Below are 16,828 nucleotides of genomic sequence, written 5' to 3' on the forward strand. Positions count from 1 at the left end.
TGCCATCCGTGGGCACATAGAGGATCCAGGGAGTCAGAACTCCGGAGCAGACCAGGCGCCCAGAGACCTAGAGATGGGGAGAAGTTGACAGCTGTCCAGTTCCTGCCCCCCTCCCAAGGTCTCAGGAACTAAACCTTTGGGCAGGAAAGGCCCTCATCCCTCCCTCAGGTCCACAGAGAGATGGACCAGCCCTCAGAGGCCATTGCCTGCAATACTAATACCTTGGCTGTCATTCAGTAGTCATGACTGTTAATTATGGCCTTTAATAATTCATCATTAGCACTTCTACCACATTCAGGAGAGTGTAGTACTGGAATTAGCCTAAAGAGGGCAAGAAATTGTGGCTTGTAAACAACAGTTTATTCAATATGCAAATTACCCCAAGTTACCTAGTGATCCTTTGATCAATCCATTGAATGATTGCTGATGCCTGCCTGACACCAGCCTAGGCAACTCCCATCCACCTGGACCTCCTGCTCCCTGAGGCCCTTGGCTGTCTTGGTCCCATCCCTATCTGCCCCCACAGGGGATCCAGAAGCAAGCCAAGCCTGGCATCCAAGGCTTTACCTGGCCACTACCCACCTGTTCATTCTCATTCTCTCCTCCCCTGCCCACACCTGTCGCACCGGCAGGTGCACCACGCTTCTCAACTTCCAGGCCTTTCTTACGTTTCAAATGTCTCATTGTCCCCTCATTCTCCTGCCCAACCCAGGCTGAGTTTGACTTGAGTTTCCAAAGCTCCCCATGTCTATGGAATTCATCTCAGCCTTAAGACCAGACATTGTTGCCACTGTCATGCTGTCATGTTTTCACCCTGTTATTCTTTCCAAGCCAAGAGGAGCTGGCTGAGGCCGGAAGCCAGGGGCTGAGACGCAGGGCTGGGTGCAAGTCTAGGTGTAGATGCCCGGGAGACTAAAGAGAGAGACCATGAGGTCAAGAGGTGGCCTTTCTAGGTGAGCGTGTGGAGTGTGACATCGCTGTGAACAGGAGTGAGCAAGTGTGAGAGGAAGAGCACGTACAGACCAGGCCCTGCGTGCAAGTAGCCAGCGGTGGAAGGCTCTAGGCTTGGGCTTGCTGCAATGATAAACTCGTCCTCTCTCTGCTGTCCAGTACGGTAGCCACTAGCCACCGTGGCTGTGGAGCACTTGACATGTGGACAGTGCCCCCGAAGGACTCCATCTTAAATTTTATTGTAATTAATTTTAAAAGCTACCTGTGGCTCATGGCTACCGTATTGGGCAGCACGGTAAAGGAGGCACTATGCCTCTCACTACATATGCACAACTCTACACGTGGGTACGTGTGTGCTCGTGCAATGTGTGCACACGCACGTATGAGGGCACACCAGGTGACGCCGAGTGTCAGGGCGGTGGTGGTGGCAGAGCCCCGCTGTGCAGCCCCGCCTGTGTCATGTGGTTTGGGGCCAGAATGTGGTTCCAGTGTGTGTGCAGGACAGGAGGGGAGGGGGACAAAGGGGCCATTGTATCACATTGCCAACTCGAGCCCTCCTCCCCGCTGACATCACAGCTGCCCTAAATACAGCTGCCCAGACCCGCTGCCCCAGACCCGCTGCCTGCACGGGGGCACAGCGTGGACTTCCCACCCTGCTGCTCCGTGGCTCACCTTTGCTTCTCTGTGAGGGAATGGGTCATGCTCCTGCAGCTGATTTTTCAGTCAAATCCAGACCGAAAATTCTAGAAAGAGAGGAGGCTTCATTTGGATTTTTTACCTTTTTGCTCTCTCTCTCGGAATCGTGGGTCCATTTCGGGCTCGACCCCATCTCCTGGCAGGATTCTCTATAACAGAAACGTGGCGGATTTTCCCTCTTTTTTTTCCAGCTCCTTAACTGTCAGCTACCCAGGTGCCTCCAAGACATTCCTAGACAGAGCTGGCTGAGGTTGAGAGGGGCTTCCCTGCTGAGCGTGGGCGACTCAGGCCAGGGGCACACAAGGCCCGGTGGGGCTGAATGTGGGGCTCTCAAAGCCAAGACCCACAGGAGGAGGGAGAGCGAGGTGGGTTCCCCCGGCCTCCCCTGAGCGGATGAAAATGCGCCCACCCACCTAGGAGCAAACTGCGTCGGTGTCCAAAGGGGCCCTGTACCTGTGGGGGGGGGGACGGTGGGGGGTCTGTGTACGTGCGGACAGCTTCCACACGCAGATGGCGACCTGAGGGATGGGCTGGGCGTTTGAGACGTGTGTACGTAGGCATGACAGAGGGCACAGGAGAGTCTGTGTGACGAGGATGAAAGGGGGACGGTAGAGCAGAGAGGAGTGTGGGGGAAATGAGGAGAGGCTGGAGGGGTGGGGCACCATCCTCAAGTCCAGGGCCGCAGGGCTCTAGTGCAGGCGAGCAGCTGTGTCTCCGTGTCTCCTCCCAGGTGTGTGCTCCGGAGGGTACCAAATAGGGCTGAGGGATGTCCACGGATCAGGAAGCAAGACCCTGGAAGAAGGATGGCTCTTGTCTCGGAGGATAACCAGGCCCTCACACAACACAGAGGTCCAGTGCTTTACAGAGGATGTGCATGGCAAGGCCCGGAGGGAGGTGAGTTTGGTGCACATGGGTGCTGGAGAGAGTGGGGTTTTCTCTGCATAGGACAGTGGAGGAAAAGGAAAACGGGGTAGGGTGGGGACCAGAGCACGTTTTAGAACACGGAGGCCACATATTCAAGTGCTAGGTGACTTCACTGCTGTGAGGCAAACCCCTCCCGCTCCTCAAGGCTTCTGAAAACTCTGACACATGCAGAGGCCTGGTGAGTGGAGGTGTTCTGGAAAGCGCCTGAGTTCTGGGTTTGGGTCGATCTGAAGTAGAGATACAGGAAGGACCATGAAAATAGCAGTGCGGTGGTGGGATGAATTGGGAGATCGGGATTGACATATATACACTAATATGTATAAACTATTAACTAATAAGAACCTCCTGTATAAAAAAATAAATTAAATTTAATTTAAAAATTAAAAAAAAAAGCACTGCCCGATAAAAATACAAAGTGAGGCACACATGTGATTTTTCATTTTCTAGCAGCCATATTAAACATATAAAAAGAAACAGGGGATATTAATTTTAATAAGATATTTTATTTAACCCAATATAACCCCCAATATTATCATTTCATCAGTACATTTGCAGCACATCTCAGTTTGGAAGCCACATTTCAAATGCTCAGTGGCCACAGGTGGCCGGCAGCTGCCTTACCAGACAGAGCGGGATTGTGCAGCAGGTCAGAGCCAATGAGCAGGCGAATTTCAAGCTCCACCCTAATTCACAGGGAGGCTTGAACTCTTCGTAAATGGAAATTGAGTCCATTTAATCCGGATCTTAGGGGACAGGGAGATCTCACAGACCTCTGGTTTTGGGGTGACCATGTGAGTGTTTGTATGTCATAAAGTCTCCGTTCTTGGGAGCTGCCAGATGCCAGGCACTCGCCTAGTTCTCCCAAATTCTCACAGAAGCCTCAAGACAGTTATAATTAATGTCTATGAGTAAAATGTCAGAGCTGTGATCGGAACCCTGCTCTCTCTGGCTCCAAATCCCAGAAGATACACCAAGGGAGCTCTCTATAACACGGGGTCTAAGTGTGTGCGTGCATGTGTCTCAAGAATAAGGGAGAAGTGTGCAGGTGGGGGCTTGAGGCCAGCTGTAGGGGGTCCCTGTGTCCCCACGTCTGGCAGAGGGCCTTCTCACCAATTTGAGAGGTGGTGAGGAACCATCTAGAGTCAGGCCATGTGCGAGGGCTGTGTTTGGGATGCAGGTGAAGACACTGGGTCCTGTGGGCATTGTGGGTGTGGCACTGGAGGGGATCAAGTCTCAGGGCGGAGGGGGACACAACAGCTATTTGTCCTCGGCGGTGAGGGGCTGGGGTGTGACTGCCAGGTGGAATCTTGCCCCCTCGCCCTCCCCACGTGCTGCCAGGGTGACTGGGCATGCGTGTGTCTGTGCCCAGGCACAGCTCTCTGTCCCCCGCAGTCACACCATGCCCCCAGCCCCTGTCTGGGCCACTTCCTCCCGGCCAGCAGCCAGGCTCCCGTGTGCTCCTGGTAGCTGAGCTGGGAGGGAGGCGCTGCCAAGATCCCAAGGCAAAGTCACGCAGCAAAGGGAAGTGTGGCGGCGCTGGCCTCCGGCTCTCCCATCCTGGCCAGCACAGGAAGAGCGCATAGGCCCAGAGTGGGAGCGTGAGACGCGGAGAGGGTGGTCCCCTCCTCACGGGGTGGGGGGCAGGGATCAGAGGGGAGCCGCCCCAGACAGCCGGCTGACGGAGTGGAGCTTCCAATCTGAGCAGATTCTGTGCAGCTCCAGGTTTCAGCCAGATGAGGGGCCCCGGGGAAAGGAAATTGCACATGAGAAGTCAGAAAGCCCATGTGGTTGGGGCTTGTTACCTAAAGAGTTCTTCAGCCAACAAACGTTTATTGAGCACATACGCTGTGCCAGCTCGGAGCCTCTTCCTGCCTCCACAGATGCCTCTGGGATTAACTAACTAACTAATGGGTGTGGGGTGGCCAGCAGGGAAGGGGGAGGCACCCACAAGATAATGGTAGAAGCTTTAGCGATGGCCTTGCTCACCTCACCCCCTTTGCCCACAGAGGAGGAGCAACCTCCTTAAGAGCTCGGAGTGGCCCAGGCCTGATGGCTTCCCTTCACATTCCTTCAGAGCAACCTTCCTGAGTGCCTACTGTGTGCAGGCACTGCAACCCCTGGGGGCACACAGAATCTTGCCCTCCTGGAGCTTACATTCTAGGGCCAAAGCAGACCGCAACAAGGCGCTCATACAGGGCACATCCTACGGGAGAGCAAGGAGGCTGGGCAGAGGGCACTCTCTGAGCAGGGGAAAGGCCTCTGTAAAGACCTGTCATTTGGGCAGAGGCCAAAATGACTGCACTAAGGGGAAGTTGTTTGGACATGGGGGCTGGGGGTTCCCAGCAGAGGGAAGAGCGGAGTCAGAGGCCCTGAAACAGGGGCGTGTTAGAAGGCAGTGCGGCTGGAGCACGCAAGCAGGGGGAGGGGTGGTGATGAGGTCAGAGGGGTGGACGGGGTCTCCACGCCTGGCCAAGAGTGTGGATTTACTCTCGGTGTCACCGGAAGGCAGAGGAGAGTTGACAGCAGAGGGGCGAGACTCCCTGATTTTTCTTGTTAAAGGATGGGCCCAACTGGTGTTGGAGGCGAGACTGAAGGGGCGGGGAGGAGGCAGGGAGGCCACAGGGAGGCTGTTGTGGGGGTCCGGGGTGAGATCCTGGAGCTGGCCTGGGAAGGTCGTTGTGGAAGCCGTGAGATATGGATGGATTCAGGACATTTTTTGAAGGTGGGGATTCTGGGAAGTGAGAGAAAGGAGAGGGGGGGTCCAGGAGCAACTTGGGGTCCTCGTGACCGCCTTGCCTATACATTTCTGAAGAGCGGGATGCAGTGTTCAGAAACTCAGCCCTCCTCTGGGGTCCTTGGCTCTGGGGGCACCACCATTAGACTGGGGGCTGCTCTGGCTGTTTCAGCCTCCCCTCAGCCCCCAGGTTGGGCCCTTGCCTCCAGGTGAGAGAAAACTCCCGTGCATCCCCCCTACCTTCCCGCTCCACACACACACACACACACACACACACACACACACACACACACACGGGGAAGAGGGGTGATTAAGCATCAGCTCCAGGACAGTGGGTGGGGCCCAGGCCTAGTGTGAGGGGCTTAGAAAGGGGTGGAGAGGCCTCAGGGTGGGCTTGTCTGTATTCTCTTGGAGGTGCCGCCAGGGTCAGGGGCCTGGGCCAAAAGGCCCTGCTTCTCCCTCTCCCTCCTTAACTGGGTCCCCTCTGGGGCTTAGTCTCTGGCCTGTCCTCCCAAGGGAGCATGAGATGTGAGACTGGATGTGCCCTGGATGGTAGGGGCAGGGGTGGAGCCGGCCTGCTTTGGTTGCAGCTGCCTGAGAGGAACAAGCTGTGGCTGCTTCCTGGTCAGCCAGTCTCTCCAGGGCTCACGTGGGGACCAAGCTCAGCTGGTGACACCAAGCTCAACAAGGGCTGTGCAGTGTCCTGCGGACCTCGACCCTGTCCCTGAGGAGCGCACCGGGAGGGGTCACTGATCCGGGTCACTGATTCAGGCTCCTGCACCCCAACCCCCTCTCCATATCCAGGTTATGACTCCCAAAGGGGCCTCCCCCCAGGAGATCTGGATGGGTGAGAGCCTGGATCTCCTGCTTCCAGAACCCCTCAACCCTCCAGAAGGCAGCGTGGAGGTGGACATGCCAGGTTTGAATCCAAGCTCTGCCACTTGCCTGCTCTGTGACCTTGGGTAAGTCACTCATTCTCTCTCGGACTCAGTGTCCTTGTCTATAAAATGGGGATAGTGATCCAGTTATCCCTCGCTATTAGGTTCATGTGAGGGTTAATATCAGGGCTGCATATGCAGGTCCTTCCCTCTTACTTTCAGGGAATTTGAGAAACGGCAAAATGCCAAGAGCCCAGAGGGCAAGCTGGCAGCTCCTGGCTACCTCTAAGGGCTCCCACAAGGCAGAAAGGGAAACAGAGGCAATGAGGGCTGGGAAGGAGGCTGCTGAGAGGAAAGCACAACAATGGATGAGCAGAACAGCAGGTTTTATTCCGGGGGTCCTGATCCCAGACACCCTCATCCCATCCCATCCTCATCTCCCTGCTTATTCCAAGCCTGGGGTCCACTGGGACGGGAGCTGGAGTCAGAAGGAAGGATGTGGCCATGGGCCGTGGCTGCTCTGTGAGTGGGGAGAGAAGGGAGGATGAGGCCAGGGCTGGAACTGGAGCAGCAAAGAGAAGAGAGAGTGGGGGTCTGCGAGGACCAGGCCCCGGTTCCCCTGCCTTCCCCACCCTGACCCTCTCACTCCAAGTGCTTGGCACTGGGGGCCACACACCTGGCACTGCTGAGCACCCCCCACCGCTGCCTCGGAGGGGCAGACAGGTCTGTGTGCCCTTTCCCATCCGCCCCCCTCACCTGCCCCAGCCTTGAGATGGAGGCCACCTTACTCCCAGAAAAGAGGCTGGCACTGCCCAGCCGGACCCACCTGTGTGGGCCCTCAGTGCTGGTCCAGGATGAGGGGCACCCGGGCGCTGTCCACTTGCGGGGGCAGCCGCTCGCCTGTGCGCACATTGAACATGGGCAGGGTAGAGAGTGGCCGGGGCACCTCTCGGCTAGCTGCCATCTGTCGCAGCTCCTCTGTATTCCCGCGGATGGTGCAATGGTGAACCATCTGGATGCTGGGGGCACAGGGCCAGCAGAATCATCAGCTCTGGGAGTCAGCACCCACTTTGGGGTCCAGCCTGGCACTATCTCTGAGCCACCCTGCAGTCTTCCCCACCTACAATGTGTGGGGAGACACACACGGGATGGGTGGGGGAGGACAAACAGGAAGTTCTATGGTGTCAGCTTAGTGTCCAGTGACTGAGGCATGGGGTCTGGGTGCAGACATCCTGGATTCAAAGCTATGTGTCCTTTGCAAGTTGCTTAACCACTCCGTGCTTCAGTTTCCTCAACTGTAAAATGGGGATAATAATAGAACCTACTTCCTAGGATTGTTATGGAGATTAATGAGAAAATGCAGGCTGGGTGTTTAGAAAAGTGCCTGGCACATGGTAAGAGTTCCTGAGATACTAAGACATGAATAGATACCTACAGTGGTATTTATTACCAGAAGCCAGTGTTTGCTGGGCTCTATATTGTTTTTATATTCTGATGATCCCCTGTGTCCCCTCTAGCAATCACTTCCCTCTTCTAATACTCTCTCCCAGCACTGAACATCCCTCCCCTCCCCATCATCCCCATCTTAGTCTGGCAAACCTACCTCCTCCACCTTTTCCTAGCTTTTGCCCAAGTTCTTTCCTGCTGGGCTTTGACTGCCTATATTTTGGACCCTCAGACCTGGGCTCCACTCCCTCTGTAACTTGACCCCCTCCCACCCTGCCCCAGGCTGTCCCCAGCATTGCTTAGCTCCAGACACTGAGTCTTGCTTCCTGTCTGTGTTTCGGACCAAGGCTCCTTGAGGCTGGAATGAGGCCCCACCCTCACCGGGCTGGAAGCCCCAGCAGCGCCCAAAGGACTGACTACCACACCATTTAGTAAGTCCTACCTGAGCTCTAGCTCCAGTTTCCCCTAAGAGGGCTGAGCCTCGTTCTCATCTGACATTCTCATGGGCTTGCTTTCTGCTGTCCAGGAGCAACTTTAGTTCATTTTGAGAAGTAGGGTAGCATAGTGGTTAAGCATGAGAGCATGCTTTGGGTCTGAGTGTGAGTTCCACTGCTTACTGGCTGTGTTACCCTGTGTAAGTTACTTAACCTCTCTGTGTCACCATTTCCTCTACTGTAATGCAGTTGTTGTATGAATTAAGTGAGTTGATGCAGAAAAAACATTTACGTCTACTGGTCAGCACGCAGCAAAAGATAACTATTATTGTGGGGAGACTTCTATTGCTATTATTATCGTTGGTGTTGTTTTATTATAGTAGGCCCACTGATAAACTTGGCCTCCAGTGGAAGGATGTTTCCGAGCCCTTTTACATGAACCCACCCATATTTGTGGGCTCAGCCTGGAGACCTTTTCCCAGACTACCTGGTTGCTGGGTCAGACAAACAACAGGGACTTTTCAGTACAGACAATAAGAACTGGTTTTCTTAAAGGGGTGGGGGCCCCAGGCAGGGTGGAAGCAATCCTACTTACTGCTGGATTACTGATCAAATCCGGGAGGGGGAAATGATCCCCACCCATGCCCATGTCTCAAGTAGTGGACACAGACTCTAGCTAGAGCCTGAGAGATCAGACTACAGAAGAGATTTTCTAGCTTCCTACTGAATGTGCCACCCTCCTCCCCTGGGGAGTAGGACCAAGTACTTTCTGGCCAGTAGGAGGAGGTGGAGTCACCCTCTTAAGGCTAGGAGAGGGTCAAGATGAGCTATTGAGTCTGGAATTTGGCAAGCAGAGTTGTCCAAAACACAAGTTTCCATTCGCAGGCAAGGGGAGGCTGAGAGGGGAAGGGAGCAGGAAGCGTGTGGCAGTGGAGGCAGGCGGACAGGTAATGATCCCTCGGGTGGGGGAGGCCTTAGTTGATGGGCCTCCTCCCCACTCCCAGCCCCACATCTGGGTCTCATTACTCTAGTAACACACACAGGTGGAAAAATGTTCTGGGGACATTTTTCCAGAGCAGGAGCAGAAGTCAGACCCGCGGTACCCTCCTCCGCGGTCTTTCCACATCAGCACTTGGGCAGAAAAACCAACTGGCAGGCATTCTCACACACACACACACACACACACACACACGCGCGCGCGCACACACAGCCCCTTGAGCCCCGATTCTGGCACACAGATCACAGGAGAGGGTCGTTGGGTTGGAGGTTGGGCTAGAGGATGTTCTGACCAATAAAATCTGACGTAGGTGAAAAACAGGCAGCAGAATCACAATTTTGGATAATTTGAAAAATGAACCTGAACAAGCAGGAAGAAAAAAAAATAGGATTTTGTAGAAATAAATCAACACAAAATCCAAACCAACAAGGGCTAATATCGCACACACACAGGGTAAAATTGGTTATTGACTCAAAATTGATGGAGGAAGCATAGTTTCCTGACACCAGCAGAGCTAGAAAGTTGACCCAGGAAAGGCAGGCCTGGTGGAAGTAACTGGCCAGAAGAGAATACCCGCAGTGGCAGGAGACAACACTCATCAAATTTGGCACAGGCCCCCAAATTGAGGAATAAAATCCTCCTTGTAAAATTTGCATAGAAAGTCACTGATCCCAGTGGGGGAAAATTCTACCAAATAAAAATGAAAGCAGAAAAAAAAAGCAAATCTTTTTCATTGCTTTGTATAAAAAGTTGATCAAGGAATTAAATCGACTTAGATAGATCAAGGACTTACATTTATGTTCACTCTGGAACACTTATTCCCCATAAAAATTCAAAAATGTTGGTATAATTCTGATTCTAAAAATGTTTGTATTGCTTAACCCAATGGATTTATATGGTGGAGTCAAAATGGTGGATTTAAGGCACCCTAAAATCAGCTGGTGAGAACATACACACCACGTGGGCCCACCTGCTTGGCTCACTCAGCCACAGCCCTCCTTCCCAGGCTCCCTGGAATGTCAGATGCCCAAACTACCTGGCATCTCCCGTCTGCCCCACCCAGGGGGGAACAATGGGGCCACTGTGACCCTCACAAGATTCTGGTGGCCTCACAATGTTCCCCTGAGGTCACCACAGGGATAACCTTACCACCCCCTGCACCTGAGGCACAACTCTGCTGAGGCCAGCGTGGGTGACCATCCTTAGTCCTCCTTCTGGCCACCCAGGGCAAGGCTCCGGCCAGAGCCGTACAAGGAAGCCTCTGAGGGAACCAGGAGCTGGGACGCACCTCCCCCACCGAGGAGCAACTCAGGGGAGGCTTCCAGCCACCGTCCTGGAGGTGCTCGCACCCAGTTCCCTTCACCCACCCCAGCAAGAGATGCAGAAGGACACTTCGCTGCCACCCCCATCTGGGCCCTTGGCCTCATACACTGCCCTGGGTGCAGTCCAGCAGGCCAGCACGTCCGGACTCCCGAGCAAAAGAGGGACTGGGTGCCATGCCTCCTCCAAAGCCCACCGGAAGCCCAGCATATCCAAGGTGATCCTGGGGGTCATGGCGAACAAGGGGGCGCGCAACCGCGTGTCCCTGGCTACCCTGAGGAAGGCCGTTGCCACCAGTGGCTACAACATGACCCGAAGCGCCTGGCGCTTCAAGCGAGCGCTCAAGGGGCTGGTGGACAAGGGCGTGCTCAAGCAGGTGACAGGCAACGGGGCCACAGGCTCCATCTTAATGGGCAAGAAGCATGCCTCCAAGTTCAAGCTCAAGGCAAAGAGACGGCAACAGCAGCAGCAGCGGCAGTCTGGGCAGCGCCGGCCTGGGCAGCGCCGGCCTGGGCAGCGCCGGCCTGGGCAGCGCCGGTTGCCCATGGGCTCCAAGCAGGGGCACAAGAGGCTCGCCAAGGGGGTTCGCAGGGCGGCCAAATGCTGCCGCAGTTAACTAGGCAGGCTAGGCAAGCAGGGAGGGGTGCCAGGCCCGCCACAGGCTCAGTGCAGTGGGAATAAAAGCAGCCTAACTTATTTCACACCTGCCTCCTGGAATCTCTGGGGTTCAAGGGAGAGGGAGAGAAAGAGGTCTGGGGGCACAGAGGAAAGGTAAGGCCATGGGTGGGGAAAACCTGGGCAAAATAAGAGTGAGATAGATTTGGGAAGGGCTGGAGGAATTGAAAGCATCCAGATATTAGCTGGTCCAACCGCATCATCTTGCAGGTGAAGAAACTGAGGCCAGACAGAGTCACAGTAATTGTGTGGCAGAAAGCAGCCTGGAACCCAAGTGTCTGACTCACAGAGAATCGCGGTTGTGTGTGTGCGTGTGTGTGTGTGTGCACATGCACGCACTGGAAGCCTTTTAAGTTGCTTTTTAAAGTTGCTTCTCAAACCCTTTCTCCCAGGGTGGCAGCAGATCCCTGAAGCCTGGCTAGGTTCCCTCTCCTGTCCCACTTTAGATTCCTCCATGGAGACCAGAAAATGAGAAAGCCAAGCCAGGATAGGTTGGGCCCAGCGCCCAGCCAGCCAAGGGCTGGAGCTCACAGGCCAAGGGTGGCTCCATCATCCCAGAGTATTTTGGTTTGTCTGTTGCTCATGGAGGTTGGAGGGTCCAGCTTGATAGTCTAGTCCCACCCAGCCCCCAGATTTCCCCTACTCACTCAGAGGTGGCCAGGTCTCTCTTCAAACTGTGGAAAAACAAGGGAGGGGATTAGCTATTATCCACAACCCCTCCTGGTGCCAGGCCAGGCAAGGGGCCCTTCCTCCTTTCCTCGCTGAGGACTCTGCTCCCTGAGGGATCTGGGTCCCCACGCGGCACAAGTGCCACAAGGAATCCCACAATGTGAGCACCAGCCCCAGCGCCCTCCCTGCCCTCGGCCCCCACACTCACCGTCCCTCCCGCCGGCAGCACATAACATAGGCCAGCAGCAGGGTGAGCAGTAGGGCCACCAGCAGGGGCACCAGGAGGGTGACCAGTGCGTCAGTCAGGAATTCTCGGGCTGTGGCCTCGGTGGGTGGGCAGAAGAACGGGTCGTGCTCCAGGATCCCATCACCCGGAGTGGGTACCTCGTCTGCAGGCTCTGGCACTGACTTGTCCACCTGCTCAGAGAGCCCAAGGCTGACCCAGGAGTGGTTGGCTAGACACAGAGAACCTCAGGGCACAGGGCAGGAGTTCTGGGGCCACCCTGCTCCATGCAGCTGCAGGGATTCCTCCTGCCTGGCGTCCCCCAGCTCATGTGACCAAGCAGGACAAGCACTGGTCTAGGTGCCAGGAAAGAAATTCTAGGAGAGGCAGGACCATACAACGGTTAGAGCACAGCTCTCAAGTCTGACTGCCTGGGTTTGAATCCTGTTTCAGACAAGTGCTATGCTGCAATGACTTACCTCTAGGTGCCTCGGTTTTCCCATCTGTAAAGTCGGGGTGCTAATAGTGTTACCTGTCTCCTGGGTGGTTGTGAGGATAAAACATGCTGATTGCATAGTGCATTGCCCGTGGCAAGTGCTCAAGAATGTTGATTACCAGTTCCTGCCTGTGCTGTCGGTCAAGTCACAGGAAGGGTTCCTAGCCCTGGGAATAAGATCTCTAGGGACCCTAGACACCTCACTCAGCTCAATATCCCAAATAGCAGTAGTGAGCATCTTTGGTTTATAACATGGGGGTGAGAGCTATCTGTCCCTTATTTTAGGCCAATTTGCTAAGTGACACCTTAGAGGAAAATAGAGCTGTCACACAGAGGCCCTAGGTGGAGAAAGGAGTTTGAAACCATCCTGTGGGAGTGATTGTTCTAGCTGTTCAGTTGGGCACAGCTGGGGCTCCAGGAGCTGGTGATCCCTTGTCTGGATTATGGGCTCTGTTGCCCTCTTGTGGGAGAAGGTAGAACGTGTGTGTGCACGCGCGCGCGCGCGCGTAGATAATTGAAGAAACAGGGAAATGGGATGGGATGGGGATGGAGGAGACCATGATGGGGGCCATGCCCCGCCCCTACCCCTAGAACCAGGGTCCCTCCTCACCAACGACACATTGCACCAGTCAACTCGGAAGTGAGGTGCCAAGGTGTCATAGCAGGACAGCAGTGGGGGCTGGCCCTGGGCACAGCGAGCTTGGCTGTCGGGGGATGCCACCATCTTCAGGCAGGTGGAGAAGGGTGAGGCAGAGCCCACCTTGATGTATACCCTGGGCCCAGATAGAAACCACTATCAGAAAATTGGGGGTATCACTGGGCACTGGAGATTTGAGGGTTACGGCCACCCTGAGATCTGGGGTTATGGTGAGAGTACACAGAGCACCCCAGTCTTCTGGGGGCCTTGGCCCCCAGGAATGTCCTTTGATGGATGGATCTATCATGTCCTTATGGGCACCAGAAAGTGCAGAGTTCAGGGTAACTAGGGTTTGGGCCCAGGAAGGGCAAGAGGGAGATGAGGGGGTGGCCAGAAGGAAGTGGACAGTGATGTGATGCTGGGAGGTAAAGATGAGCATGGTGAGCGTGCAAGTGGTAAAGCCCCACTTGGAAGTTAGGGAGACCCATGTTCTATGCCCACCACCTAGACAAAAGGCAAGCTGCCCCCTCCTCCAGGAAGCCCTCCTGGGCTACATGCCTACCCTTCCTTGCGGCCCTCGATAGGAAGGGGGACTCGGCCCCCACGGTCCAAGGCAGAGGTGATGTTGAGCAGCTGGAGTTCCCCTGGCTCCCAGAGCCCCCCCAAGGCTGTGAGGAAACGGCCGGCAGGTGTCGAGGGCAGCATCTCCTCTACATCATGGCTGCGCACCAGGAACTCAGCCTGGTATGGTAGCAGGGGGCCTGGGAGGGCCAGGTGGGCACCTTAGGCCGCACCCAGCCCCCAGCCCTGCGTGGATCCTTCCTAAGCTTCCCCCCATCCAAGCTGGTCCCCGTATCCCCTCAGCTCCCTTCCTTCCTCCCTAATACCCCGTATATCACAGGCCTCAAACGCCCTTCCTCCACACCCACAGCCTCAATTACTCGCCCAAGGCTCCACCGTCTATCAGCAGAGCAGCCGAGAATACAACTCCAGAGTCTTCCCAGGGGGCCCTGCTCCCCACTACTCACTTCTATACCCGCCTTCCAGGGGAGATCCCCCAAGACTGGCATTGGTGGGGTAGGGGTGGGGCGGGGCTGGCAGTACCTTCTGGGTCTCCAATCAACAGCACCAGCCTCTGCCGGGTGGTGTCAAAGCTGTCCCGATTGTAGGCTGTGACCTGGAGGATGGGGTAGAGGGCTGAGAGGTGGGATTAGGAGAGAACCGTGGTGCGGCTGGGCCTGGCGGGAGAAGACTGAGATAGCGCACCAAATTAGAGGCATGTGAGTCATGTAAATGAGTGAACACCGGGTCCCTGTTGCATGCAACACAGCCCACTGGGGCCCCTACTGGTACCTCGATGACCTGGCGTCCACGATCTGCTGGGGTGGCGGTGCCGTAGAGAAAGCCAGGCTGGTAGGGGCTGCGCTGGGCATAGCGGAGCCACCTGGGCAGGTCTGGGTGTCCCTGGAGGTGGGCGTGGTAGGTGATAGGGACAGTGGCTGGGACAGCTGGTGGAAGGGAGGAGAGGGGATTGGAGACACAACAGGAGCCTTCACCAGCCCTGGGCCAGGCGCCCCCAGCCCACCCCAGTGCCCCTCAGGCCCCTCTCACCGACGACGAGCTCAGGAAGGTGCAGGAAGTTTTCGCGGTCCAGGGTGTGTACAAAGACGCGGCCCACAAGCGGGTGCAGGGTGGTCTGCTGGACCTCGGTGCCCCCCAGCCCTGCCAGGAGACCTATGGGGACCCACGACCCCCAAACACACGGCCCAGCCTCAGTCCTGGCCAGGGAATAAGGTCCCCTTTTCCACCCAGCCCCTAGTGGCCCTGAGGGAGTGGAGAAATGTGTGAGAGGAGGCAGATGGATTTGCTGGCTCCAGGAAGGGGGGGTGGGGCCCTGTCTGTGCCACACACTTTAATCAGTGACAAGACCCAGACCTTAGTTTGGTTTGGATTCATGGAAGCCCCTCACTCCTCATTTTAGACCTCCATTGAGGGTCACAATGGGCAGGGACTGATGTCTGGCTGAAAGGGGTGTGGGGTGTGTGAGTGTGTGTGTGTGTTAAGAGCACTTGGAAAAGAACCCCAAGCTGACTGTGGTAGGCTGGAGGGGGTAAGAGGGAGGGAGAGGTAAGGACCCCTTGGAGCATGCAGGTGGCCATTTTGGGGCCCCCACCCGCCTCCCCTAATATACAGGGGGGATAGGGCTCACACTAGAGGCCACTAGGAGCTGAGCAAAGGGGAGCCTGAGCCCAGAGCCCCAGGGAGAGGACCTGCCCCAGTGACCCTCACACTCTCCCAGGGCCAAATTTAGCCTGGACCCAGAAAGAAGCCAGCCCATTAAAGGGCCCATGGCGCTCTGGGCCTGTGCAATTAGGCCCAGCCTAGCGTAGGACACCTCGCCCCTCAGAGTTCCCAGCCAGCCCCCCATATCCCAGCTCCCAGCCCTGGTTCCCTAGAGCCCCATCAGCTGTGGAATTTATACCCCAAAGTCCCTCTGGCCCCTGCCTCACCCCGACCCCCAACCCCTCCCCTGAGGAACTTCTCACCCCCTCAATCTGGGCCTCTCCCCTGAAGAAGACCCCAACTTACCCACAAGGAGAGAAATCCAGATTAGCACTGCTGCCATGGCTGCCCCAACCTGGCCCTGCCTGTGAGTGACAGAGACAGGAGCAGGGAGGAGGGAGGAGGGAGGAGGGAGGAGGGAGGAGGGAGGAGGGAGGAGGGAGGGGGAGGGACGGGAAGATGTCCCAGAGCAGCTGGGCCCGGCTTCAGCCAGCGGGACCTTCCCCTTCCCCACCCAGAGCGCACACTAAATCTAGGGTGGACACCCTCCTCACAGGATGAGGTCCCTCCAATCATCCCCTTCTTGGGGTCAGAGTATATTTTCTAAACACCAACCTGACTGCCTGAGGCCCCCCTTAAAACCCTAATGGCTTCCATTGCCCTGAGTTCCGCAGCGGCTGATGGCTTTCAGGCCCTGCCTGTACCTGGCCATCCTGTCTAGAATCCCCTCTCTTCCTCCTTACCCCCTCCTCCCACACACACACTACCCCAGGCTTCTGCCCTGCCTCCCTCTGCTGCCTCACAACCTGATAATCTCTCCTGAGTCTACACCCCTTTGCACGAGCTCTTCCCTCTGCCTGGAGCTCCCTTCGTGCCCTCATCCTACCAGCAAACTTCTACTCACCTTTCACGACGCAGCACAGGCATCCTCTCCTCTCTGAAGCCTTTCTGTCCTCCCTCTTGTGTGGCACAGCCAACCACACAGGGTTGCGGGGTGGCCTGGGATCTTATGATCTTTGCATCCCTGGACCTGGCACAGGGCCTGGCAACTAGTAGGTGTCGGGAGCGAGGTGACAGCTTCATGAACAGCACATGAGGGCACCCATTCACCCAGCCCTCTCCTCAGACTAGGCACCCCCAGCATGCCCCCCAGGTCCGGGAAGAGAGAGAGCCTTGGACAGAACCAACCAGGTAGAGACAGGGAGTAAAGGAGGCCTACACGCCTGGACATGAATCCCAACTTGACCCATTCACTGGAGAATATGGCCTTGAAAAAGTCATCTGCCCTCTCTAGGCTCTGTTTCCACAACTACAAAGTGGCAAGAACAGTGCTCTCCTCTTGGTGTCCTTGTGAGGAATCCACAAAATCATGAATTCAGCACATATTTACAGAGCACCTGCTATGTACCAGGCACTGAGGGGGCAGAGATGAGCAGCCCCTACTCAGGTGGAGCTCTCATGCCAG

At 56.0% G+C, this 16,828-nt stretch overlaps 2 protein-coding genes across 3 annotated transcripts; one reads left to right on the forward strand and one right to left on the reverse strand.

The window, feature by feature from the left end:
• Positions 1–6,552: 6,552 nt before the first annotated feature.
• SGCA (sarcoglycan alpha) lies at positions 6,553–16,353 on the reverse strand. 2 transcript variants are annotated; one of them, XM_036837815.1, is made up of 11 exons: positions 16,268–16,353; positions 15,670–15,728; positions 14,692–14,814; positions 14,434–14,588; positions 14,185–14,257; positions 13,643–13,841; positions 13,054–13,216; positions 11,933–12,141; positions 11,703–11,729; positions 7,010–7,202; positions 6,553–6,745 (listed from the first exon to the last, which is right to left on the reverse strand). In XM_036837815.1, exons 1-10 carry the CDS (start codon positions 16,288–16,290, stop codon positions 7,022–7,024), a joined length of 1,212 nt encoding a protein of 403 aa, XP_036693710.1. In that variant the 5' UTR covers positions 16,291–16,353; the 3' UTR covers positions 6,553–6,745; positions 7,010–7,021. The 2 variants fall into 2 exon arrangements, with proteins under 2 accessions (XP_036693710.1, XP_036693709.1); XM_036837814.1 differs by having other exon boundaries at positions 6,553–6,703; positions 16,268–16,351.
• LOC118887183 (spermatid-specific linker histone H1-like protein) lies at positions 7,209–11,690 on the forward strand. Its single transcript, XM_036837816.1, has one exon. It carries the CDS (start codon positions 10,439–10,441, stop codon positions 10,994–10,996), a length of 558 nt encoding a protein of 185 aa, XP_036693711.1. The 5' UTR covers positions 7,209–10,438; the 3' UTR covers positions 10,997–11,690.
• Positions 16,354–16,828: the final 475 nt, after the last annotated feature.

Source organism: Balaenoptera musculus, chromosome 20 (genome assembly GCF_009873245.2).
Source record: "Balaenoptera musculus isolate JJ_BM4_2016_0621 chromosome 20, mBalMus1.pri.v3, whole genome shotgun sequence".
NCBI lineage: Eukaryota > Metazoa > Chordata > Mammalia > Artiodactyla > Balaenopteridae > Balaenoptera > Balaenoptera musculus.

Coding starts and splice junctions, on each gene's coding strand:
- LOC118887183 (XM_036837816.1), top strand. CDS start 10,439: ATGCAGAAGGACACTTCGCTGCCACCCCCATCTGGGCCCTTGGCCTCA.
- SGCA (XM_036837815.1), bottom strand. CDS start 16,290: ATGCCTGTGCTGCGTCGTGAAAG. Junction 13,842..14,184: donor GTTGATTGGAGACCCAGAAG/GTACTGCCAGCC, acceptor TGGCCCTCCCAG/GCCCCCTGCTACCATACCAG. Junction 12,142..13,053: donor ACTGGTGCAATGTGTCGTTG/GTGAGGAGGGAC, acceptor CTCTCTGAGCAG/GTGGACAAGTCAGTGCCAGA.